The following is a 26,226-nucleotide window of genomic DNA, read 5'->3' as shown; positions in this document are numbered from 1 at the left end:
GCTGCTGCTGTTGTCTTTGTTGTTGTTAGAAGTAAGGCGTCTTCTGATGCTGTAAGCTGCAGGCAGCATATAAGTTTTCAAGGTGTTAACAATCTGAAGACTGTTGCTGCTGCTGTTATTGTTGTTAGAAGTTAGGACGTCTTCTGATGTTGTAAGCTGCAAGCTGCACACAAGTTTTCTAGATGCTAACAAGTTCTCAAGAAGGCTAACCGTGGGGAACAGTGGAGAGGCCGGGAACCAGCTGGCCCTCACCAGGTTCGCGGCTGCGAGTCAGGACGTCCCCTGGTGGTGTAAGCTGCACGTTGCTGGAGGTCTTCAAAATGTTAGAATGGTGAGAAATCACCATTGACAAATGACCAAATGAAACAATAATTAATAACACTGCCAACTGAGGTCTGTCTTATATGTTTTCTCGGATATACCTTAGAGCCAAGTTTCTTGTTTTTGCCTCCCCTTCCGGGAATGGCCAGTTCCGGGAGGGTCCGGCAGTCAATGATAAAAAAAGAAAATATATTGCTTATCCGACTGAAGGGCCAATTCATCCGGATAAGCAATGTCTACTGTTCTTGCTCGGGACCATCAGCCCAAGGCCTTCCAAAGCCTGACCACGTGCCTGTCATGTCGTCCTGATATAACTTAGTTACTTTTTCGCTTCATCTGCTGATGTGGGTGAAACAGACAGAACAAGGAGGGAATTCTCTCAACCCCTGATCAAGAATTTCTTTAACCCTAAGCTAACTAACCGTCACCTCACAGCACAGACAGAAAAGCGACCTCATCTCATGTCTCCCTTGCTCGGGAGAATGAGACCAAAGGGGGAATTGACTCAACCCCTGATCACAGCATAGAAATCACCTCACATACAGGAACAGATAAAGGCTGATAGACAAAAGCTCACATCAACCAATGAAGGCAAATTTTCTTCAACATCTACCCTACAGGACGCGTCGTGGGGCTTTATCTAATGTCCCCCTTGTGTGTTTAAAGTGGGGGCCACAGCACATGCACAAAACAATGGAGGAAGGTGTGGCCTTTGAATGGACGCTGGGGGCCACTAGGATCCAGCTCTTCCGTGTAGGTCCCCATTGCCAACCCCATCCTCTTGTGTGTGTCCGCCTTTTCTTTGTCCACCCTGTACTCTCGCTGGAGAGCTCCCCTCCAGCCTTGCCCAAGGTAGGTTTTGCCCGCGGAGATTGAGTTGTAGAACCTCAAAATATCGGTTGGGCCAGATCTTAGCATGTCCCTAGCCCAACTCTTCAGTCACACAGTTTCCTCCACATTATCCTATCTTTCCTCCCAGTTGGTGGCCTTCAGGAACTTCTCTTGCTGGACTGCCCTTCCCCGTGGGGAGGAATGGCTTCTGCAGAAAGCAAGCGCCAGCTTTCATGATTATCAGCTTCATGACATCACACACGTGTGGCTGGAGCTGGGCTGGTCCCCACTGTCCCTGTAGACAACCTCCAGCTGTGGAGCCCCACCTCTGGCCTTGCCCTCTGAGCCCCTGAGCCCCAACTGACCCTGCTGCAGAGGGGCTTTGGGAGGGGACACTTTGGCCGGCTACAGAGTGCCTTTGGCTTGGACTCTGCTGGCACGTGTGTGTGCATGTGTGCTTGGATGTGTGTGCACGCGTGCATGTGCTTATGTACATGTGTGTGAGAGTCAGGAGCCCAGTGGCACTTAGCACTTGTACTCTCCCTCTCTCACTGGCTCCCTCTCCCAGTCTCCCCCTCCCTATCTTCCTTCACACGCTCCCTCTCCTGGCCCCCTCAGGCAGCTGGTGTGGCATGCAGCTCCAAGTCTTTCCCAGCCTCTCTGGTGACTTCCTCGTCCACCACTCACTCTTGCCCCACAGGCCTCTCCAGCTCCAAGGATGACCCCCAGGTTTCCCTGGCCCCTCTCCCTGCCTCCTTCCCGGCCTGCAGCCCCTGGGGCCTCCAGCCTCTGGCTCCTCCCCCCCCGCCCCCCCCCGTCCTCCTCCCTCTGAATTCTTTTTGCTGCTTCTAGGGTGCTCTTAAAACTCAGATCTCATTGGGTGCTTTTTTCTTTTTTTTTTAATTTTTTTTAATTTTATTAAATTTATTGCGGTGACAATTGTTAGTAAAATTACATAGATTTCAGGTGTACGATTCTGTATTACATCATCTATAAGTCCCATTGTGTGTTCATCACCCAGAGTCAGTTCTCCTTCCATCACCATATATTCGATCCCCCTTACCCTCATCTCCCACCCTCCAACCCCCATCCCCCTTACCCTCTGGCAACCACCAAACCATTGTCTGTGTCTATGAGTTTCTGTTTCTCATTTGTTTGTCTTGTTCTTTTGTTGCTTTTGGTTTATATACCACATATCAGTGAAATCACATGGTTCTCTGCTTTTTCTGTCTGACTTATTTCGCTCAGCATTACACTCTCAAGATCCATCCATGTTGTCACAAATGTTCCTATATCATCTTTTCTTACCGCCGAATAGTATTCCATTGTGTATATATACCACAACTTCTTTATCCATTCATCTATCGAAGGACATTTTGGTTGTTTCCATGTCTTGGCCACCACCGTAAACAAAGCTGCAATGAACATTGGAGCACACGTGTCTTTATCTCTAAATGTTTTCGGATTTTTTGGGTAGATACCCAGGAGAGGGATTGCTGGGTCATATGGTAATTCTATTCGTAATTTTTTGAGGAACCTCCACACTGCCTTCCATAACGGCTGGGGTGCTTTTGTTTCACGCCTCTGATTAGGTCAGTCTCCATGAGGGACCTTGGAGCGTTGCAATCTGCAGTCACTACTGCCAGTGAGTGGTACAGACACCCCTTCCAGCCTCATCTTCCTGGTCTTCTGCCTTTTCCCAGGCTCTTCTCTGCCTGGAGCACCTCCTACTCCCCCTTTGAGTAGGAGCGCAGGCGCACCCACTCTTGGCAGGCTCAGCCCCAGATGTCCCCAGCCTCATGCCGATCTCCCACAGAGCATGGCGAGTCAGGGTTTTCAGATCTGCCTTCCAACAGCCACCAAGACGAGAATGTCTGTGGGACAAATGGGTCAGCAGAAACAGTGTCAGGCAAAATGCTTGCGTCCTGGAAGGTCTGACAGACTGGTCAGTGTGGTTGGTGCAGTGGATTGGCCCTGGAGCTCACTGCCTCCTGTCAGAACGTGGAACTCCATGGCACAGCCGTCCACAAGTGGGAGTGTGTCATTGTCTGAAGCACGTCCCACAGGTGTGCCAGCAGGGGGAGGGGGCGCTCAGGTTCTAGAATGGTCCCCATGCTCCTGGCCAGGCAATGGCCACACCACACCGGTTCTTCCGGAGTCCACCTCCCTCCCCTCAGGCTAACTTGGCTGATTTCCAAGCAGCTTTTAAATGCTACTTCTCCAGAAAGGACTGATACCCCCAAACCCACTTTCCAGTTGTAATTGATTTCCTTGTGGCATGATTTGCTGCGGGAGGGGCTCCTCTGCAATCCTTCCCCCTTCGGAAGCATTGCGGCCCTAGTGGGAGGGGCTGTAACTCTGACTCAGGAGCTGAGTGGAACCAACCCAAAGCCCCTGTCAGTAGGGAAGCAAGTGCCCATTCCCTCTCCCTCAGGTGTGCTCTGGTGGCTGGATTAGAGGTAAACAGCCCACAGGCCACCTACCTGCTTAACTGAACACCTGCAGTCTTTGTGACAGGACAACCTGTGTAAACCCTAAAATGGAGCCAGTGAGCCCGTGCCAAGCATTTGGCTGAGAATTAATCCTTTTCTCTTTCTCTTTCAGTGGTTGATATCACAGCAAGTATCCTTTTCCTGGTACCATTCCCTTTAAGAAATACTCCATTGAAATAAAAAGAATGTGTTACGAAGTTGCCCCTCTGGTATGATGCCCCCGGCGGGTTTAGGCCCTTCCCCGCTGACCACTTGGAGAATCCCTGCTCGGCTGTGGCTGCCCCTTCAGACCAGTGGCTCCCTTGGTGCCATGCTCCTGTTGGTGCTCTAGCAGCCAGCTCCACACCTGGCCAGCAGCAAACTCAGGGATTTCAGGGGAATATGTGAACTTGGGGTTTCAGAGCAGGTGGGATGCGCCTGAATGGCGAGCCTCTGCAGCGTGAGAACCCCCATGCTTTATTCCTTTTCAACTGACCTTTTTGTGGCATCTGTACTTCCTTAACCGGATGTCACTAGATCCCACAGTTTGAAGATGTTAAATTTGAAGCAGCCAGTCTTTTGTCTGAATTATACTGTCAAGAGGTAAGAACCCATGAAGGTTTCTGAGCACCAAGTCCCTGTCTTGCTAGTGAAGGCACGATGGTGAATGGGTGTTCTCAGGAGTGGGCTCCCTTCTGGCTTTTAACATTTCCTGCTACTTTCCTACCTCCCTCACCCTGGCATAGCGTGGTCATGGGTAGTCACCTTCTCAGAAGGGCCAGCAGAATCTTTTTCTAAGACTTTGCTGGAAAACAACCTTATTCCTAGGCGAAAGATTAGTTCCTGAACCAGTTCCTATATTAATAGTTTATCTTTGTCATCTGGTTCCTGATCTCAGGTGTGGCTGAAAATCACCCTTCCTCCCTTTGAGCAGCTGCGTGTGAGGTTCCCTGGGCAGCGGGAGTGTGTCCTTCACAACCCTGGCCCGTCTCTCGTTGCAGAATAAGAAAATGGCGCTTGTCATCCAATTCGACTGTTTAAGATTTTAAACTAACGCTCCTTTCAGAATGAGTTATTTTAAGAGCAATGTAAAAGCTTCCCAGCCAGTGAGTCCAATAAAATATCTTTTCTTCTCTGAATAAAAGTAAATCAGCAACCCACACATCCTTTTGGTGAGCGTGAAGGAATGCAGCTTGCCTGCCGGCTTGTCTCCTTTCCTCCCCAAACCTGACTTTCCTTTCAGAATTCTGTCGATGCAGCAAAGCCACTGCTGCGGAAAGCAATCCAAATCTCACAGCAGACCCCATACTGGCACTGCCGCCTGCTCTTCCAGCTAGCAGTGAGTACTGTGGGCCTGGCCCAGATGCGAGGGTGGGGGGCCATGACCTTGGGGCACACCCTCCTGAGTACCCATAAAGGCAGACTCCAGGATACACAGGCCCTGCTGAGGCTGCTGCACCAAGTGGATAGAGACACAGGGATGGTTCTTTAGCCTGCTCGCAAGTCCCCTGCGGCCTCTGTCATCTACACTGTCCCTAGCTCAGCCTCGCACTCAGCATCAGGGTGATTAGTGGGAGTGCCTGTCTCCTGGGGGGCCGACTCGCGGTGTGTCATTGCATTCCCCTCCCTCCTGGTGCTCCCTTGAGCCTGTGTTCATTTAAATTTGGGAAGCATTTCTTGCCAGAAGCCCACTATGTTTTTTAAGAGCTGCACAGGGATTCCAAGGGGCTGCCTGTTGGGCACTGAATGCCTGAGTCAAGCCCTTGCAGGGCTGCTGGGGCGCAGCCTTACCTGGGCTCCACGTGGTCCCCCCACCCCAATCTCCCTTCAGTTCCCCTGATGGAGCTAGTGTCCTGGTCCCAGCGCTCTGAAATGCTCAGGTAGAGGGGGCTCTCTGGGTTGGGCCTTCATGGTGGTAGCGATTGGGCCTGAAGGCTCGGGGGGTGGATAGGCACCACCGTGAGGGGTACCTCTTCTGTCCTGGGTGCTGCCCACATCTCCCCCTCACTGCCGGCCTCCAGCTTCTCCTGTCCCTGACCCAGCCAGCCCTCTACACCACCTCTTGCCCACCCTCCCTGACAAAGTTACATCACCGGCCTGTGCATGCAGGGTGTGGGCCCTCAGCTGCAACCACTCCCTGCCCCCTGCAGGAGCCCCTCATCCCAGGAGGATGTGGCTCAGGGTCCCTAGTGGGAAGAGCTCACCCAGCCGGCACTTCCGCGCCCTTCCTCCTGGCTTGCTGCTGCTCCACACAGCACTGTCTCCTTAAATTCCTCCACGCGTGCTTTGTCCATTGGCAGATAGGAGTCGGGTCAGGCAGTGAGGCACACGCCTCAGGTCACAGAGTTGGAGAGTGCTGCGTGTACCTGGGAGCCCAGGCGTGAGCGAGGCCCCACTGGTGTCGCTTCCTCTCAGCCCGTTGAGACTTCTGGGTTTGAAACTCCCGCAGACATTTTCCCCTGAAGGAGTCCCTCCTTGTTGGGGGCCCGTCTGGCTTCCCCCAGTGACTGGCCTCTGAAGGCGACCTGCAAAGCACACAGACATGCTCGTGCAGCCCTGGGCGTCGTGCCTGTGAGTGTTAACTGCTGGCTCTGCGCACCATTAAGCTTAGAGGGTGTACACTGGGCAGAGCAGTTCTGTACCCAGAGCAGTTAACATTGATGACATGGTTTGGTTAATTTAGCTCACAACTGACACTGAGGCAATTTTGTTGATGGGTGAGGAGGTTCAGTTTCACTCACCAACAGAGCACTGAGGTCAGGTGCTGGGTACTGTAAAGCAAGAAGTTTGGAAGCGAGGTCATTGCTCTCCCTCCTTTTCAGCAACTGCACACACTTGAGAAGGACCTGGTGTCGGCCTGTGACCTGCTGGGCGTGGGAGCCGAGTACGCCCGGGTGGTGGGATCCGAGTACACACGGTAGGCACCCTCTTCCCACGCACTGTCTTACTTGGAAAGAGCTCAGCCCTCTTGATCCTGGACAACAAATAGAGTTGGCATTGCAGCATGAAATAGTGGTCACCGCACACCTAGTAAGAGAAGCACAAATTCAAGCAACACCAGCTTCCTTTTCCCCATGGATTCGGGAAGTTGGAGAGTTGCCTGTGAGGGTGAGGGGCAGGCGGCATTCTCAACACGATTGGCACCTGCAGGGTCTGGTATCTCCTGAAATAAAAAGTGTTCGTAGGATTCGCTGGGCTGATCACGTTTGTGGTGCGGATGCAAGGACGGTGCTTGCGGAAGGTGTGTGCGGCCTGCTCCCCACACCTGAGGCAACTCCAGTGTCGCTTACGGGTGCCAAGGAACTTTAAGTGCACGACAGCAGACAGAAGCAGGCGTTTGTATAAAAGAAGGCACATAGGTTCATGCTATGCACAAAACTGCTTAGACCGTCTGTCGATTCATGCCCTGAGGTTGGGGGTCGGGTCAGAGGCTATGGGCGCCTCACTGTGCGCTCTCGGTGACAGCCTCTAGTCTGTCTTTTTCCTGTCAAAGAAAAGGCAACAGTGCTCTTATTCTGTTGTATGCGTTGGGGTTCTGGAAAGTTCTGTTTCACAGAGTTGAGCTTATCCCATGGAGTTGCTGGGGCAGAACGGTCCCCAACTCCATTCTCTGAGTTCTAGATTTACAAGTGCCCATGTGGGGCCACGCGGCTTTCCTTGGGCTGTCCTCCCTCGGCCACCCTGCCCTGAGATGGCAGCTGTCCCACAATCTGGCCTCCCACTCCTTGTCCTTCCTGGCCCCCTCATGCTGCAGCCGTCACTGGGTCCATGGTGACACGTCTTGCAGGGCCCCGGCGTGGCCGCACACTGTGCAAGTTCACTCACGTGTGCCCCTAGGTGGGCTGCTGTGCCACCGCGGGCAGGTTCTCGGCCTGCGCGTCTCCTGGCCCAGACCCTCTAGCATCGATGTAGGGCCTCCAAGCAAGTGCTTCCTGGGTGACAACGTGGGGACCTGGATGTGAGGATCCAAACCTGAGGTTTCAGGGGTTGCATAGCGAGAACGTAACCCTAGTGTGTCCACACCATGAGGTCACAACGGGGAATGGTGTGGTGGCCGAGAGCACAAGCCTCTCGCAAGCTGTGTGACTGTGACCTCCCCACCTCAGTCTCCTCGTTCTCTAAAACGGGCAGAACGGTGCCCACTTGATGGGGTGTCGGCCGCTGCACACGGGCTCTGCCAAGGCTGGCAGGACAGAGACTGAGATGTTGAACAAACTGAACTGGGGTCTGTGGGCCCTGCATGACCACAGCTGTTTCTAGAGGCAGCGGCTGCCTCCCCTGCTTCCTCCCTCGTTGTTTTAGCCGTTTCCTAAACTTTTTAACATGCTCGTTGTATGACATTTGTCGGTGATGACAGCAGTGCCCATGCATTTAGAAAGTGCAGAAAGGTTTAAGGGAGACGATGGAAATCTGGCCTTGCTGCCTGTCGCAGGGGGTGCGGCTGGGGCTCTCCTAGATTTCACCCCCTACGTGCTCAGGAGACGCTGAGGGTGCTCAGCTAGCCACAGGTGAGGAAATGGAGGCACCGAGGGGCCACCGTGAGGTGCAGGTTTGGTTTCAGATTCCCAATCCTGCACACTTGCCCTCCCTCCCACCCTGTGCTGTCCACCAATGAAGAACCCTGACCTGTGTCAGCGAGGGTGAGATTCTGACAGACTTGCCATCGCAAACCCTGCCCCTCTATGCTTTCCGAGCATCCGTCTATGTCTTCTGGGCTTTTGAGCCACATGAGTGTCTAAATTAGGCCAAAAAAGTAAAGAAAGTCAGCTAGGACAAAGAACAGTTTCATAAATAAAACCAGCATCATTGGGGGCCACCGGGAGCTGCTGTCATCTGCTTAACCATTCCTCGAGGTGGCTTGTTAGGCCCCGTGAATGTTGAGGTGGCACAGTCATTCCAGGAGGCGCCTGGGCCTCACAGACTGACTCCCTCTCTCTCTTCCAGGGCGCTCTTCCTGCTCAGCAAAGGGATGGTAAGTTGAGGCTAAACAGGGCGGGGCTGGTGTGGCACCACTCACCGTGGTGCAGCCCTTTGGGCGCCCAGACCCTTAAGCACAGCAGGCAGCCACAAGAGCGAGGGCCCTGCGCCCTGCCTGGGTTCAGGGGTGGGACTCCGATTCGAGGCTGTGGGGCTTGTGCCGAGGAAGGAGCAGCCTGGACCCGAGTTCCAGCTCGGTTTTGCAGCCTGTCTGCATGTCCAGCAGTCCCCCGGTGGGTGGGTGGGCAGGTGGGCAGATGGTGGCCCTGTGCCCCGCGAGGGGACCCCAGCGCCTGCGCCTCTCCTTCCCCAGCTGCTGCTGATGGAGCGTAAGTTGCAGGAAGTTCACCCGCTGCTGACCCTCTGTGGACAGATTGTCGAGAACTGGCAGGGGAACCCCATCCAGAAGGAGTCTCTGCGCGTCTTCTTCCTGGTGCTCCAGGTGACTCACTACCTGGATGCCGGGCAGGTGTGTAGTGCCTCCCCCCGGGGGGCTCAGGCCGGGGCACCTGCTCTGTTGTTGCAACGTGCACCTCATTCAGGGTTTAGGTTCTCCGCGTACCCTGTCATGCGCTGGCATGAGTGCTGTGACCCTGCAGGCAGAGGTCACTTCGAAGATGGTCTGCCCTCGTGGCGGGCTTAGTCATGGCCTCACGCATTCACCGGTGCGTGAGCGGTTGAAGGTCTGTAAGGGCAGCGTGGGGAATCCATGAGAATAAATGGTGAGGGTTCTGGCAAGCTGCCTGACGACAGAGCAGGTGTTCAAGCCAGAGTCTGTCCACCACTCCCAGCTGCTGAGAGCTTTGTGGGGTTTGAGTGGGGACTGACGGGCTCAGCTGTGTCTGAGACTCAAGTCCTTAATCCCCGTGTGGTTGAGGAGTGGCTGTACTGTCTATGGGCGAACGTCTCAGCCTTTGGGGGTGCAGCTCCCTCCACCTCATCCCACCCCGTCTCAGGGTCCCACCACAGGCTGCGCCTCTCATGTGCTAGGAGGCGGCAGTGGAGCCCCCGGCAGGCCTCTTTTTTGGGAAGGGGCAACCTCAGTTCACCCGCCATGCCCACCTTTGCCTGTTGGGCCACAGGCCATAGGAACACTGAGTAGATTCATGGGGTGCTAACTGCTGCAGAGATGTCCTGTGGGGCCTTGGGACAGGGCTTCCCAGTTCCCCAAGGCCAGTCTATGAGTCATGGTGCCTGCAGGACTCCTGGGTCCAGGATGCCACTTCCCATCCCCGAGGGTTACTGTTAGCTGCCCCAGCCCTGTGCTGCCCTCGTAGGGTCACTGCAGGACGGAAGAAACGTGGCTCATGCAGGGTCTTTGGCCAGGCCTCTTCCGGGCCTTGGTGTTGGGCCCAGCACTGGCAGTGGCTGAGTCTCAGGCCACAGGTGACCCGCTGAGAGCCTGCTGAGCCATCTGGAGGACGGCTTCCTGTAGGTGGTGGGCATGGCGGAAGCTCCCGGGAAGAAGGGGCTGGTGAGCTGGCACGTGGGAGTGAGCGCGTGCTCAGGTGTGCATTGTCGTCTGCGTGCTGCAGGTGAAGAGCGTGAAGCCATGCCTGAAACAGCTGCAGCAGTGTATCCAGACCATCTCCACGCTGCACGATGACGAGATCCTGCCCAGTAATCCTGCCGACCTCTTCCACTGGCTGCCCAAGGAGCACATGTGTGTGCTCGTCTACCTGGTGAGTCTGGGGCTGAGGCTGGGGCCCAAGCAGGCGAGGAGAGGGCCCCGGTGACCGCCACCATCTGGTCTTGTCGCCAGGTGACCGTGATGCACTCCATGCAGGCTGGCTACCTGGAGAAGGCCCAGAAGTACACAGACAAGGCCCTCATGCAGCTGGAGAAGCTCAAGAGTAAGTTGGGCTGGGTGGGTCACATGGCCACAGCGCCCCCCGATGGGCAGCCCGACTGCCCCCTCTGTGCTGGGCCTGAAGAACCCTGAAGGACTGCAGTGCCAAGTGGTCCCCATGAGTCCCTGCCCCGTGGGTCTTGTTACCCAGTTGGCACATAGGGGTGACCTAGGGTTGGGGCAGAGCAGTCCAGGACTGCGCTTGACCTTTGGTCCCTGGCCAGGGGCCTTGTGCCACCTCTGTCCTGTCTCCTCCACTGCACAAGATGGCTGTGACGGCAGGGTCCCATCGGGGCCTGCTGAGACAACAGTACTCAGCTGACACAGGTCGTGACTGCTATTATCAGTGTTGTCACGTGGATTGTGCTCAGGGTGAGGCTGGGGTGGAACTTGGTTCTTGCTGACTAACAGCATGTACCCAGGAGGTAGTGGGTTCTTCCTGGACGCTTGACTGATCCAGCCAGTGGGACCAGGGACCTTTGACAGGCAGGCAACCAGAGCCCTGGTTCAATGTCCCTGTCACCTGTTAACCTGCTCACCCACTCCTTATGCCCTCATCAATGCTGCTGGGGGAGCAGCCCTCGGCCAGAGAACCAGAGCCCTTAGGGATCGTAGTTCATTCCCTCCAGCCTAGTTGGGAAAGGGCTGTGCTGTCTGGTGCCAATGTGAGGACAGCTGCTTGGGGCAGCCAGGAACCGGGTTCCCTCACTGCTACCTGGTGCTGTTACACCATCTTACTTTTCCGGGCAACGTCAACATTTTTTGAACCCATCGCATCGAGAGTCTTCCTGAGCATGAGGCTGGATCGTGTGGGTGAGGGTGAGAAACAGGTCCCTCCGGGGAGGTCTTGTGCTTAGAACACTCTGGTCACCAGAACCTGCTGGGATCCCATCTTCCCACCTGGACAGGGAGATGAACCCCTCACTCAGGTGTGTAGTGGGCACAAGTCATGTGACAGGCTGGGTGCCGGGCTGGTGCCTGCCCAGCGGAGCAGGTCGGCTCAGACCCAGGAGTTGAGGGGTCGGCGTGGTGGTCGGCGCTGTCAGGTTCTCCAGCCGCAGCCGAGCGCTCACTGCCCTGTTGCCCCCAGTGCTCGACTGCAGCCCCATCCTGTCGTCCTTCCAAGTCATCCTGCTGGAGCACATCATCATGTGCAGGCTCGTCACAGGACACAAGGCCACTGCGCTGCAAGAGGTCAGGCCGCCGGGGCCACACGCGCGGGGTGGGCGGGTCTCAGGAGTCACCGTGTGCTCGTCAGGACGTCCTTCTGTGTCATTTCACTGTACCTTGGCTGTTTGGGACCCTGCATGGGCACAGTTGATCAAACAGTCCAACACAGACATCCGTGGGCCTTTTCCTAACCGTTCACATGCCCAAGGAATATGGGGTCTGGGGACTGGAGGCCCCCTGATGGCCATCTCCTCCCTGCCCCATGACACCCCTGCTGCCCACCTTCCTGAGAGGGCACAAGGTCTTGAGCAGGGCAAAGGTGCTGACGGCTGAGACACATTGGAAAGGGAGGAGAGGGCGGGTCATGGACAAGGGTCACTGTCCTCAAGGAGGTCCTGGCTGCCCTTTGCCCTCAGGACGGGCACGTCCGTGGAACTTGGTGCTGAGTTAGGGCAGGCGGGAGGTGGACACCAGGTCCTCAGTGACGCTGGGCATGCTCTTTTTCCGGCAGATCTCCCAGGTCTGCCAGCTATGCCAGCAGTCACCCCGGCTCTTCTCCAACCACGCGGCACAGCTGCACACGCTGCTGGTGAGTACACGGGACTGCCCTCCCCAGCCCCATTCCAGGGAGCAGCCCTGTGGCTGTCACCTCAGGTAGAATCCAGAACCTTCCCAGTGGGCTTCACTCCAACAGGCACCTCGAGTCCAAGTTGACGGACGTCCCGGGAGGGGGAATAACTCAGCATGCCTCCTTTGTGCCTCCTCGCCAGGGCAAAGGCTCAGGGTAGCTGGCTCATAGAGTCACTGGGCAGGCTCCTCGGGTGCAGCTGTGCGGCTCAAGGCGAGCAGTGCGGCCTCCAGCCCTCAGCGCCTCCTTCTTCCAGGGCCTGTACTGTGTCTCCGTCAACTGCATGGACAACGCGGAAGCCCAGTTCACCACAGCCCTGCGGGTAAGGTGCCGGCCCGCACAGTGTGGGGCGGGCGGTGCTTCTCGGTGAGGAGGCAGGCGTGGGCTTTGATGAGGATGGCTGCCGCGCAAACCTGTGGTCGTCGGCTGACTCTGCAGCATTCAGCCTGATACTGACTGTGGCAGTGATGCACTGTTTGTCCAGGGCTTTCCACGGCAGGTCCCGTGCTGCTCAGACGGGGACAAGCACAGCCTGTCAAGGGATAGCTGTGGGCAGGGGCCCCCTGGTCCACCTGGGGTGGGGCTTCCCCCGCTAAACCGGAAGGCAGCTACCAGGAAGAGCCTGGCGCCTGCTGGTGCAACAGCCTGTTCTGCCGCTTTCACTCCTGATTCCCAGCCCTCCCAGTAGCCCACCAGGCTGCTGACGGCTTGTGTTATAGCTGAAGATGCAGTCCCTCGAGGGCTTTAGGAGCTCCCCAGAGCTGCCCCCTGGCAGAGCTGAGACAGGAAGCTGGGTATCCTGTAACCCAGCATCAGCTCTACGACCTGGGTGCTCTGGGGGCAGAGGACAGCGGGACTGCCAGGTGGGAAGGGAGCTCCAATAGGGAGTGTCCTAGCCTCAGATGGGGCCCCATCGGGCCCTGGGAGAAGGCCGGTGCCACGTCCTCCCAGAGTCTACGGACCTGGGCGTTCACAGCCCAGTGGCAGTTCTCAGCTCTACCCACCTAGCATTAGGGCCAGACAAGCACATCCTCACCTGGGGCCCATGTCCTCCCAGGAAAAGGAGGCTGGCGATAGCTTCCTTCCGGTAGTCCTGGGGAGGCCCCAGGCAGAGATGGGGTGTGGGGGCAGCCGTGGAACTCAGGCGAGGTCACTGGGCATATCCTGACTGTCATGACAGCAAGCTGCGCTCTGCTTCTCATGCCAGCCTCCAGACATCTTCACTCCCAGGGTCGGGCTCGGGCAGCATTTCTCCTCCTCCAAGGTGCTCCACGTGGCTATGGGTACAGGCAGCACACCAGAGTCTGAAGAGTAGACAGTGCCCACTCCCATGGCCTTCCAGGACCTTCCATTCATGCCTGCTGCTCTGGGCCCCAGTCGGCTCAGGCTACCAGGAACCCCTACACCCACCCCGTGCTGCCTACAGTTATCACAGGCCCATGAAGGTCTCTTGGCCTCCCTCGTCTCCATGGCAGCTACTGATTGTGTGTGCCCCGGGAGTCCCCCATCAGCCAGGACACAGTGGCAGAGCAACAGGGCAGCCAGGAGAAGGACCCCACTCCTCTGGTCCCAAACACAGTTCTTCTGGGGTCCTACAGCAGACGAACCAGAGTGGCTCTGCTGCATCAGGGGTCCCCCTGGGCCTCGCCTGTGGGTGTGGTCTGCACTCCCCAGACACCCCAACCTCTTGCACATCTGTGCTCACTCAGCCCCGCTGGGAACCACGGTCTGCGTAATGCTTGGGCCACTCAGCTCAGTCTCTCTCGGCCATTCTCAGTCCCCAAGAAGAGCTGGGACAACAGTCCGTCCGCCACTGGCCATTGGCAGCGTCTCTTGCCTGTCTCCTGGCAGGGAACTCCCCAGGACTGGCACGTGCCGCTTCTGATCAGCGAGCACAGGCTCCCAGGGTCGCCAGCCGTGGTGTGGAGGGAGGGGTGCCCAGGTCTCAGTCCTGAGAAACAAGCAGAAAATAGACCAAAATGTAGTGTGTTCTGAGAGCAGAATCAGGGCGGCTGGTTTCTTTTTCTGTTTCCTAAGTTTCTCATAACGCAGATGACAGTTGTATAGCGAAAAGAACTAACAGCTCTACTGTTGTTGGGTTTAGGAGGAGGCGGGGGTGTGTGTGTCTGAGATGAAGAGAAGAGGAGGTTCCACAGTAGCCACCAGGGAGCTTTTGGGTGGCTCCGATGCTGTAAGCAGCCCCTAACGCCCTGTGTCCCTGTTCCAGCTCACCAACCACCAGGAGCTGTGGGCCTTCATCGTGACCAACCTGGCGAGTGTGTATATACGGGAAGGAAATAGACACCAAGAGGTAGTAGGTGACATGCTTCATGTTTGGTATCCTTTCTTTCGACTCTTATTCAGGGGCTGGGGTGGGAAGTGTCCTGGGCACCAGCCATCTCAGTAGCACCAGCGTATCTGTGCTTAGAGTGTGGCGTTGCTGGGGGAGGCCACATCTGGAACAGAAATGTTCCCTGGCCATGTCCCACTTGTCCCTATTGAAAACGAGCCAAGCTTTGTTGAATCTCCCAAGCACATCCAGTTTCTTCTACCCTAAGCTATCTGTTGTAGAACAACAGTGAGGCCTCGTGGTTCCTTTCGGGAGAGCAGCAACTTGGGCAGTCGTCCGCACTGGGCCCCAGCTTGTCCTGAGGCCACAGACTCAGGGTCACGGGGTGTGGGGAGAGGGGGCCCAGGGCCTGACTTCCCTGGACAAGTGCGCTCACACCAGGTTTCCCTGCAACCCCACCTCAGCCCTGGGATTCCCCTGCTCAGCCCTGAGATTCTGCTTCCAGAGTCTGTCAGATTCAGCCACTTCTCTCCACCCCAGGGCCTTCATTTTAGTTCAGGCTACCATCATCTCTTGTCTACAGAAAGCTTCGCTGACCTCCCAGCTTCTGGGTTGGTTTGGATGTTTTGCGCTACAGGGAGCAGAAAGCCCAGCCTAGGCTGCTTGGCAGCCAGGAAGCAGTGGCAGTCATCTGAGGGCCAGGCATGGGCTCTGTGGGTCACGCTTGGTGCGTCAGGAGGGAACTCAGCTCCCCTGTGTCTTTGCCCCCCTGCCCCCACCCCCGGTCTATCTCCTGGAGGGGCTGTGGAGGCACCGGAAGCCACCTGAGCACCAGTGCAGTCTCCACAGAGCAGCCAGAGGGGACCTAGAACGTCAGTCACAGCACTCCCTGTCAGCCTCCCAGGTCCCTGCACCTCTGGATAAACCCCACCCCCATCCCACCAGGCCCATGTGGGCTCATCTTACTGCCTTGCCAGTCCAGGCCAGGCCCCTCTGACCATAGAAAATCTGGGACTGGACAGTTCCCATGTGACCCGACCCCTTCACCTGGCACAGGGCAGGGTAGACTGGGTACGAGGCCCCTGCCCCAGAGCCTTCACACTAGAGGCATGATTCCCATGAGGGTATAAGAAACTGAGCAGCCTGTACAGTGTCCTGTAGTTCCCTCACCTGTCCTCGTGGGTCCTGCCCTCAGCAGGACGCTGAGGCGTGGGATTTGGGGTGAGGACATGACGCTGTCAGCTTGGATCAGAGAATTGCAGGCAGCCCTAGTCAATTAGGTCGCCTATTTGGAGCCGAACTCTCTCACGTTTAGAAATGCAGAGTGATCCCAACTGACATTTCTTCCGCAGCTGTACAGCTTATTGGAGAGGATCAACCCCGACCACAGCTTCCCTGTCAGGTAGGTGGCCCTGCGTGGAGGTCCCACATTCCCAGCTGCCTTACGCTTTTTCTGCTCTCCAGGGTGACGCCAGTGCCCATGTGGGGCCCCTGGCTGCCCTGTTACTCCTGCACCTCGCACCCACCCACCCACCCCACCCCATCCACTCCCTTTTTGTAAGCCTGCATTCCCAAGAACCCCACTAAGGTGTGATGCTCCCCTTCCCCCCAGCTCACACTGCCTCCGAGCGGCGGCTTTCTATGTGCGTGGGCTCTTCTCCTTCTTCCAGGGACGCTACAACGAGGCCAAGTGAGTGTGGGAGAGGGCAGGTGGCCGGGGCTGGCCCTCTGGGTGGCTTTCTCCCCCTGTGTGCCCAGACCTTCTGTCCCCAAACCAGGCGGCCTCTGCCCAGGGCCATGAGGCCGTGGCTGCCTCTTCCTCTCCCAAAGGCGTTCTGATGGAGCCGCAGTCTTTTCCTCACGCAGGAGGTTTCTGCGAGAAACTCTGAAGATGTCCAATGCAGAGGACCTGAACCGGCTCACGGCCTGCTCCCTGGTGCTCCTGGGCCACATTTTCTACGTGTTGGGCAACCACAGGGTGAGTGCCCGGGGCTGGGCCGAGAGGCAGAGGGCCATCGTGGTGCTGAGGGGGTGGGGGGCACCACCAGTTAGTGATTTGCTTCCTTTGCCCCTCCCTCAATGATCCTGTTTCAGTAACCCCCCCAGTCCCTACTGTTCCATGAGGCTAGGGGGTGCCCTGGCTCACACAGCCTGGGGGGCAGGACCAGGGAGCTTTGGGTCCTTAGGGCTTCCTGGAGCTGGCAGGGCTGAGGCAGGGTCCCCTTCCTGTTAACACCTGGGACAGAGAGCTGTCCTCTCGGTCAGAAGCCCGTCGGTTCTGTCACTGCCCACCACACACAGTATCATCAGGTCATCCTCGTTTCCACCTTTACCCAGAGTGCCCGGGGGCTGGTCCTGGTGGATGAGCCAACCCCGAATCTCCCCATCGGGTGTACACCGATGCCTGCTCTCACCCACTGACCTCACAAGGCCTTTCATTTTTTTAAAGAAAAAATTTGTCCACGTTATAAAATACGACATGTTTGTCGTAGAAATTCTGAATAGCAAAGTTGAAAATCAATGCATGTCCTCTGTCTTCCAGGTCTTTTCACCACCCACCTCTGCCCACACATAGATGTTATTTGTTAGGCTGTTTTATAATTTTACATCTTGTCTTTCTCTGCATCACTGTATCAGAGCTTTTTTTAATGGCAGTGAGAATTTTGAAGCAGCATCTGCTCTATAGTTTAGCCAACCTGACTTGAGCTGTTTTCATTGGTCAGATGGCACTGGTCAGATATCTTGGCCTGTAAAGTTTCATCTGCTCAGACTCCCTAAGAATAAGCATTTTTAATGAGCCTGTCAGGTTCCCCTCCCCACAACCGTGTAACAAGCATTTGCCAAGGCCAACGGGCTCTGCCACTCAAGTCCTGGTGACTAGGGCCTGAACGCTGGGCATGTCACTACCCCCAAAGGATGAAGCTGAGCTCTGGGAGCTCTTTTCTGAGTGTAGCTCTGCTCCTTCTAGAACATTCTGTCACCCTGCCCTTCAGCCTCTGAGCATAGTGGGAATAGTGGCCACAGTGTGTGTGTCAGGGCTGCACGAGGTCCCACTGAGTACGGGCTGCATGCCTGTGTCTCAGTGAGGTGGCTGTGATTATTCCATTTCCAGATGGGGAGATTAAGGGCACACAGGGCCAAACTACAGACCCAGGCTGAGAACCAGACCTCCCTGTCTTCAGAAGCCACCTTGGATGGGGCAGGGTGACCAAAGCAGCTCTTTAGCTACAGTTCTGGTTCATGTTTGGGGTGATCCCGGGGCATCTTATAGAGCTTATTTGGGTCCTTGCACTGCTCCCTGTTTGCTTAGGCCCATATGGGGTGACATGGGCCCCCAAGAGCCACCAGACCCAGGACTTGCCTCAAGCAACTCTAGGTCTGAGGGAGACACTGTGAGACACAGCCAACCCCGCTCTGGGCCTGCCAGGCTAGTGTCCCTGGGCATTGCAATTTGTGGGCGGCCTCACTCAGGACACCTCAGGATCACACATCTTCAAAACCAGATTCTGTGTGGCAACCCAAAGCTGGCATAGGGGAGCCTGCCTGGGAGAGCCGAGGGGTACACTCCCTCAGGTGGCTTCCAGACAGGCCCAGCCCCAGGCCTGGCAGAGGAGGGTGGTTTTTCCTGTTGTGCTGTGCATTCAGAGGTCTTGGCAGGTCTCGGTTCAGTCTTGAAACACTTTGAGATCCACCTGGAACTCATCTTCAAGGTGCCAGTCAGGACAGTGTGAAGTCACTGGGCTTCTGTGTGCCTAAGAAGTAGTGCCCGCAGACCCGTGGCTGTGTGGAAGCCGGGCCCAGGAGTTGGCTTTGAGGATTTGTAAGTCTCTCAGCTATGTGCCACGTGTTCCCTGGGCTGCGGTGTCGGGAGTTCTCCGAGTGTCACCCTGAACCCAACATTTCAGCCCGAGGAGAGGGGATGGAGCAGTGTTGCTGGTCACCGTGGAGTTCAGAATGGGTATTCATGGCCCCCAATGCCTCTCCCTCAGCTCATCCTGGGAATCGGGGGTGGCATCACTGTGCAGCCAGGGTTAGGGGGTTCACAGTGTCCCTGTGTCTGAGGTGGCCTCCCATGGCAGCGGCCTTCTCCCTCCTTTGTCCATTCTGCTGCCTCCTCCCAGGCCCTGGGACTCTGGAATCTGCCTTTGTCATCGGCTCCTGATCTGGGTCCAGAGCTGACCGCCATCAGTGCCGTCTTCTCTGCTGAGAAAGACAAAGGCAGAGGCACTTGGACTTGCCCTGACAGCCGTGCCCACACACAGAGCCATGGAGCGACGGCAGTTCATTTTTCCCCAGGGTAGTTGAGGAGTACTTCATAGGGTCCATGTGAGATGGACTGCGAAGTAGGAGTAGGAGTTTGCCAGGCAGCAGGAGGAGGGCGCAGCCTGGGCTAGGTATGGCAGGTGGGGCCCGGGCTGTCCCTGGCCTGTCCCTTCCGCCCCATTCCCTGCTGCTCTTGGTTGACAGGAGAGTAACAACATGGTCGTGCCTGCCATGCAGCTGGCCAGCAAGATCCCGGACATGTCGGTGCAGCTGTGGTCGTCGGCCCTGCTGAGAGGTGAGTGTGGCCGCCGGCCCTTCTCAGAGAGCAGAGCTGCTGAGTAAGCTCTGTGCAGTCTCTGCTCACATGGTCTCCGCAGGCCACAGTCCCATTTCTGGGACATTCTTGGGTTCTTGGGAGGCCATTTGAGGGCAGTGGGCACTGGGCTCGTTCGTGGGGTCAGCTCAACACAGGGTCTGGTGCGGCCTTTCCAGAACCCATAGGGCTGGTTCTTGGCATCTGGGTGAACACCTGGCTGTGAGCCCTGGCGCTCAGCCTCATCCCGTCAGGCAGGCCAGGCCAGGATGCTGTGGGTGCAGGGCAGGCACTCAGTGGGCCGCCGTGCTGTTCCCGCTGCTGCCCCACTCACAGAGCCTCACCCGGAGCCTGGGGAGGAGGCAGGAGGCAGGACGCAGGCTGCGCCTGTCCGCCGCGCGCTTTGTGGGCCCGTTCAGCCCTGCCTCACACGGATATGGGGTGCCCTACTCTGGCAAGCTCCCGTATGCGACCAGCCTTTGTGTGTGCCCGTGTGTCCCACTGCTCACCCACATCCAAGGACACGTGACTTGGGACCTCAGGAGGGCACCTGTGAGGGCTGCTGGCAGGTGGGCTTGGCTGACCCCGAGACAGGGCTCAGGGCAGGTGACGTGTCCGGTGCACAGGAACCCCCTGGCGGAGCTTGGGTGTGAACTTAGGGCACCCCTTACCCCCGAGGGGAGGGCATGGGAGCAGTGGCAGGGCAAGGTGGACTCACCCTGTGTGCACCCCCGTCAGACCTGAACAAGGCCTGCGGGAACGCAATGGACGCCCACGAAGCTGCCCAGATGCACCAGAACTTCTCGCAGCAGCTGCTCCAGGACCACATCGAAGCCTGCAGCCTCCCCGAACACAACCTCATCACGGTACGGGCTCGGGGACGGGGAGGGTGGAGGCAGAATAGGGGTGCTGTTGGCTCCTCGGGGCCGGCTTACCTGGGCTGGAGCCCCCAGGGAGTGGGGCAGACTCCCTGCGGAGGAAGTACACACTTGGCTACCATCTCCCTGCCTCCATCAATCCCTAACGTGGCCTGGCTTTGGGAGCCCCATGGATATGGGAGGTGGCGCCAGTCACCCAAGAGGGTGATACAGGGTGCTTCCCAGGGCCCAGCTGACTGGTGTGGAGCACAGAGGGCCCTGGCTGGCTGAGCAGCCCGGGGGGGGGGGGGGGGGCAGCGCTCCAGCTGCAGACACGCAGCCCAGCACACGCTGCTCCTCTCCAGGAAGGACTTCACCTGTGTGTCCTCTCCTTCTGCAGTGGACAGATGGCCCGCCTCCCGTGCAGTTCCAAGCTCAGAATGGACCCAACACCAGCCTGGCCAGCCTCTTGTGAGGCCCCCTGGAGGGGGCTGCCCAGCTTCTCGGGGCCTCCGTGGGGCCTGGTGTGTCCCTGACTTCCACCCAGATGGCACTTGAGCGTCCCTTGGAGGCATGCTGTCACGGCATTCCCAGGCTTCTTTCCCAGCTGTCTCCAGAGCTTCCAACTCCCTGGGGCTGTGCAGGGCTGACTCCTACCCTCCCAGGATGGGCCGGCCCGCCTTCCTGTTGCGCACAGGACCCCAGTGCTGAGGTTCACAGGGGGGAGATGGGAGCCATCCTTTAAAGTGGACGTGAACTGCCAGTCCTGCTCCATGTCTGAATTACCCCTTCTGTGGGGAGCCTGTCTACGCAGGGAGTGCCAGGGTGGGCAGCCCCCCGGGGCATCGCCACGTGACTTCCATCACTGGGCTTCTGTGCCAGGCTGGAGTGTTTCCTCTGCTCTCATGGCAGCTTCCAGAGGCCAGAGGCAAGACTCTGGTTTCTGGCCAAAAATTGGAAGGAGGAAGTGATGGCACATGTCAGGGACAAAAGTGCACGTCCTGCTACCATGCTTTTCCCAGCTTGCTTTTCTCTCCAGCGTCCTTCCTTCTGACAGCTGGGGCCTCTAGCCAGGGGCCCTGGGGACCCAGGAACTCACCTTCCAAACTTCTGCACCTTGACTGGATCACTGACTGGCTCTAGGGGCCTGTGCTGTAGCCACGGGTGTGCATGTGTGTGTGTGCGTGTGTGTTGATTCTCAGAGCTGGAGCCAGAGCTGAGATTCCCGTTTGCACCAGCTGCCTTTCCCTGTCAGCATCTGTATTGCGGAGTAGGAAGCATGGGAGAGAAGAGAGGACCCTTCTCAGCCCAACTCAGGGTGCCGAACAAAGGGGCTGGGGCAACTCTGCGGCCTCCTAGGCAGAGGACGTTCGCAGATGCCTGGAGCTCAGTGGACCCTGCCCTCAGGAAGGAGGAAGAGGAGGAGACCTGCCTGCCTGGGGTCTCAGGAGAGCATTGAAACCTCTTCCCGAGCTGGACTCCAGGAGGTTCTGCCTGGACCAGACAGCGTGCTCGGTTCTGTGCACCTCTTGGATAGTCTGGGAGGTGCCCCAGTGGTGATGGTAGAATTGGGGGCAATCGAGGCAGCCACCTCCTCCAGCTTCCGGTGTCTGGGAGCAGCTCCCTGCCAAGGGGTGGTGAGTGTTCTCGCTGGTCAGGGTGTCTTGTTGGTTTGAGTCTCGTTACCCTTGCACTGTGAAGGCTGCTTCTGGAAACCTCAGTATCTGACAGAAGGAACGTTGGGATCTGGCATTGCTCAGGTAGCTACTAGGGCCCTGAGCTTGGGTGTGCCTTAGCCACAAGCAGGGCTCTCAGCAAATCACCCTGCGTTGGGCCTCTGCCCTTACCAGGCTGGTGGCAGCGCCCTGCTCCCCATTTGGGGGCCAGTGACAGGCAAGCAAGTGAGCCGCCATTCAGAGGGAGGGGCTGACCGGGGCTTGTCCTAAGAGGACCCACCATTTCTGCGTCACCCAAAAACACCTGGCCCTGTCTCATGCTGCCCAGGGCTGCCCCCTTGGCTGACACCCCTAGACTGTAATCCCAGCCACAAGCTGTCCTGTTCGTCTTCCTCCCCCCTCAAGGCTGTCCCCCAGACCTCCACCCGAGGGATGGAGACCCTGTCTCGCCACAAGTTGCACCTGCCGGCCTGGTTCCCACGCTGTCCAGCCTCTCCAGACCCACGTTCATTCGGTCACGCTGCGTATCCTGTTCATCTGCGTATTTATTTGAGCCTTTCTTTGCTTCTAGGGCATTTTGTATGTAGAGCAGTTGAAATAAGAACCTCAAAACTTAACATCTGTTCCGATGTTAAAGTGCTTTTAGTGACCACTCTGTTATCTACGTATGTGTAAAGTTAAGGATAAGTTCTTAAGTTTACAGTTACAAATTCAGTACTCGATATTTAATATTCCACTGTAGCTTTATGGGAACCAAACCACGTGCGTGGTTTTGAACCTCCCCTTCACTGCGGCATCTTTTGATGACATCAACCTGCCATACATACCTTTCTGTGAGTCCACATTCAGTGCTTCACAGTTTCTCAATCATAAGAGTTTAAGACAAGCAAGGAAGCCACCAGGGAGACATTGCACAAGTGTCATAGAGCTAAGTGTGTAGAAAAAGCAGATTAAAAACTCTCAGCTTCAGCTCACAGGGTGTGCAGTTGTAGCAGGACCCCTTGCAGGTCCGTTGCTGAAAGCTGGTTAGACCCTCGTGTGCTCGCTCCACCCACCTCCTGTCAGTGGTGGCCCTGGGCCTGCGGGTCTGGGGTGCTGCGCCGCCTCCCTCTGCCAGGTCCCAGGAGGCACCCACGGGCTGGGTGAGAGTCACCTCCCTGGGGTCGGCACTCCCCTTCCCACTTCCTGGGAGCACAGGCAAGGAACTGGGATAAGGGCTGCCTGGCAGGGTGGGCAAGTGTGTGGTCGCATTGTCTCTTGTTAAAGGGTTTTTAATAAGTATGTTTGGCGTAACGTCTTTTAACAGGTTTGTAATATGGTTTTAGCAGCCTGTAACTTCAGCTGGTGCTTTTAATCAGGAAAACAAAAAATTATAAATGCAAAATATTGTTTAAAAGACATAACCATAGAACTTAGCTTCTTGTTTGTGGATTTCTTTTCCTTTGTATTCAAAGTAAAATCACTTGCAGGAGCCAACACTCACTGTGTCCTGCCTTCTGCCCCTCTCCTGCGCCACCCCAGATGGGCTCTTGCCTTCTCGCCCCCCCGCCGCTGCCCCCCTCCCCCCGCCTGCCAACGGGGCTGCAGGGACTTCTGCTAACTGACCAGGCGTGAGGACGCAGAGTCCATACCTGGACTGGAGGACCTGATGGAAACCTGAGTCTTCCCCTCTGTTGATGATATTCCTTTGGTCCAGCCCTGCCTGGAGAAGAGGGAACCCCAGAGACATTGCATGAGAGGTCCTAAAGCACTACCTGTTTCTCCCTGGCCCTTGCCACAGATAGACCCTCACACACGTGGTGTCCTATTCCCTGTGTGGGGTTTTATTCACGGTGTTTTTTTTATTTTTTTTTGAGGTGTAAGTCACATAAAATTAACCATTCAATATGTACAATTCAGTGGTATTAAATACTTCACGATGTATTTAAGTCCCAGCTGGGCCAATGTACAACCAGCACCTCTACCTCGTTCCAGAATATTTCCTCAAAAGGAACCCCGCCCACCCAATTAGCAGTCACTCCCCATTTCCCCTCCCCCAACCCTGGCAACCACTAATCTGCTTTCTGTCCCTATGGATTTGCCTGTTCCAGACATTTCATATAGATGGAGTCATATAATACATGGCCTTTTGTGTCTGGCTTCTCTCACTCAGTATGTTTTCCAGGTTGATCCACGTTGCAGTGTGTGTCAGTGCTTCACTCCTTTTTGTGACTGAGTAATATCGCACGGTGTGGATGGACCACATTTGTTCATCCTCCACCTGGCAATGGGCATTGGGGCTGCTTCCCCCTTGTGGTGAGTGGGAGCCGCGCTGCCCCACACATTTTTGTTTGAACATGTGTATTCAGGTCTCTTGGGCTGTGCTGTGGTCATAACATGCAAGAATGGTTCTGGGCTGCCACCCGTGCTGCATTAAAGCCCTTGAATCACTCTTGTCCCTGCATCCCAAGATGACACCCAGATGGCCTTCATGGCTCTCTCCCGGGAGCACATCTGAGGACTCCTTTGGGCCACTGGATATGTGGGGGATTCAGCCCCCAGCACAGGGACCCTGCCACCCCCAACCATCTGTCTGGCTCCATCTGCCCCAACCTCACCAACCTGGGCTCAGGCAGCTTTTTCACTTGGGTGGACTCTGCTGCTTTGTCATTGGCTTGGATGTCATTTCCTCCCACGTGAGCCTCAGAGCCCTTGTGCAAGAAGTGAGTCCTGAGCTCGGCCACAAGCCCACCGTGGAACCAGTAGGCTGTCCTAAGATGGCCTCTGTTTCACTGGAAGTGGCCTTCGACATAAGTCACCTCGGCCCTGGCCACCTGCAGCTGGGCTCCTGGCAGCCTCCCGGGGACCTAGGACCTCATCGTAACATGGAAGTGAGCGACTTTCCCCACAGAGAACCTGCACAGCCATCTTGCCCCTGTTGTCCATGCACTTCCCGCACCCAGCACCTGAAGGGATGTTCGGTAGAAACCTGGCAGCCACCTCACATCCCCAGGCAGGTCTTGCAGACAACATTACAGAGCCTGTTGCTACCCAGGTCTGCTGACAGGAGTGTGACCAAGAGTCGGGGCCCCCGTTGCTTGTAATGTGGAAGAGATGCACAAGAGGGGTTGTGTGTGAGGGACACAGGCAGGAGCCACCAGGCTGACATTCAGGGAAGGTCCTGAGTAGGAGATGAAAGAGGACGGTGAGAAAGAACCAGACAGGAGTGGCCCACATGCCAAGAGACCGACCTGTGTGGGGTGGCCATGGCAGGCAGAACAAGCCCAAGTGGGTGCCGCAGGGCAGTGCCCTGGCTGAGGAAGTGGGACCTCTGCCAATTAACCAGCAGTTGTCAGAGAAGTCCACAAAATGCATGATACTGGTGAACAAGGATGGTTGCCATAGTCACAGAGTTTTGGGAACCTCTCTGGTGATGCCAAACAGCTTCCTTCTGGCAGGACTGGTCAGCACAAAGGGACACTGTGAGGAGAAGCCCTTGGGGTCTGCAGGACACACTTGGGAAGTGGACAACAGAGGCAGCCACAATGCTGGGGGGAAGTCAGGAGTGGGCCTCATCAGCCAGCGGCTGGCCGGGACAGCTGGTCCAAGCATGACATGGCTGGGACAGGTCATTAGCTGTCTTTGACACACATACCCCAATCCTCAGAAATCTACAGGTCACTCTGCCCAGTCCTGGCTGTCTCTGCCACCCCTCCCAAAACCCCAACCATGTCTCCCACCTGGATGTCCTCCAGCCTCCTCCATGAATGGTCCCAGAATGTTGTGCTCCCACTTACCTGTCCCCCTGCCGGGGCACTCTCCCTATGGCTGCTTGGAATCTTCTAGAACATCCTGGCCCAGCCTTGGCACATGGTGGGTGGGCCTCTGGGACAGCCCAGGGAAAGAACACAGGGCCCAACTGTAGGCAGCTCCAGAAGATGCCACATGGACACTTGTCCGCACTTGTCCACACTGCCTGAAGGCATGAGCACACCCTGTCACTGTGGCCGGCTTCCCCTTAGAAATGCCAACAGGACCCTGCCATCCTGCAGGGAAGCCTGACCCTCACATGCCCTGGCCAATGTGTTCCAGGGGTCTGAGAATGGAAAATGTCCCCGATGTGTATTGGCCCCATTGGACTTTGGGTTTACATTTCCCCAAAAAGAAAGCTATTCAGGGAGAGGCAGGCCGTCCTGCCTCCAGTTTGTCTAGCACCTAATATTGCTTCCTTCATTTGAACCACACCATCCTCTTCTCCCAGCGAACCCCGTCAGCTCAGAGCTGCTGAATGGACACAGGAAGAGAGGTGCTGCTGGGGTCAGAGGGTAGGATGAAGGAGCTGGACCCTGAGGGCCATGAAGGCCCCATTATGCACCCCCACTCATCCCCTGTCCCCTAACTCCTCGGAGGGGCTGCTGCTGGTGTTAGAGGGGCAGGGAGGGGGAGGATGGATGACAAGTTTAAAAGTTTATTTCACCCCAAGTTCATGCTCACACAGTGAAATTACAATGCAATTTGTTAGGAAAGGAAAAGATTCATTTCTGTGTTCGTTTGATTTCCTTAGTTCTTTGATATTTTTGATACTTTTTCAAGGACCAGAA

The 26,226-nt window shown here is 56.5% G+C and overlaps 1 protein-coding gene across 4 annotated transcripts in view; it reads left to right on the top strand.

Annotated features, from left to right (window-relative positions):
* MAU2 (MAU2 sister chromatid cohesion factor) overlaps positions 1–23,124 on the top strand; it is a 28,667-nt gene extending 5,543 nt beyond the window's left edge. The window contains exons 2-19 of one of the 4 annotated variants that reach the window (XR_012498048.1): positions 3,757–3,774; positions 4,161–4,226; positions 4,867–4,962; positions 6,446–6,540; positions 8,568–8,595; positions 8,914–9,069; positions 10,136–10,282; positions 10,363–10,453; positions 11,540–11,643; positions 12,131–12,208; positions 12,504–12,569; positions 14,475–14,565; positions 15,890–15,939; positions 16,150–16,227; positions 16,404–16,515; positions 19,005–19,095; positions 19,852–19,979; positions 20,371–23,124. Coding sequence is in view for 3 of the 4 variants with exons in the window: in XM_019736812.2 (XP_019592371.1) it covers positions 3,757–3,774; positions 4,161–4,226; positions 4,867–4,962; positions 6,446–6,540; positions 8,568–8,595; positions 8,914–9,069; positions 10,136–10,282; positions 10,363–10,453; positions 11,540–11,643; positions 12,131–12,208; positions 12,504–12,569; positions 14,475–14,561; positions 15,890–15,939; positions 16,150–16,227; positions 16,404–16,515; positions 19,005–19,095; positions 19,852–19,979; positions 20,371–20,445 (1,566 nt within the window). In the remaining variant the exon portion in view is untranslated. The remainder of the gene's footprint in view (positions 1–3,756; positions 3,775–4,160; positions 4,227–4,866; positions 4,963–6,445; positions 6,541–8,567; positions 8,596–8,913; positions 9,070–10,135; positions 10,283–10,362; positions 10,454–11,539; positions 11,644–12,130; positions 12,209–12,503; positions 12,570–14,474; positions 14,566–15,889; positions 15,940–16,149; positions 16,228–16,403; positions 16,516–19,004; positions 19,096–19,851; positions 19,980–20,370) is intronic. The other 3 variants (XM_019736814.2, XM_019736813.2, XM_019736812.2) reach the window with 3 other exon arrangements.
* Positions 23,125–26,226: the final 3,102 nt, after the last annotated feature.

The sequence above is a fragment of the Rhinolophus sinicus genome, linkage group LG07 (assembly GCF_036562045.2).
Source record: "Rhinolophus sinicus isolate RSC01 linkage group LG07, ASM3656204v1, whole genome shotgun sequence".
Lineage (NCBI taxonomy): Eukaryota > Metazoa > Chordata > Mammalia > Chiroptera > Rhinolophidae > Rhinolophus > Rhinolophus sinicus.
Note: the sequence above shows the minus strand (reverse complement) of the source record. Positions and strands in the feature narration are given on the sequence as shown.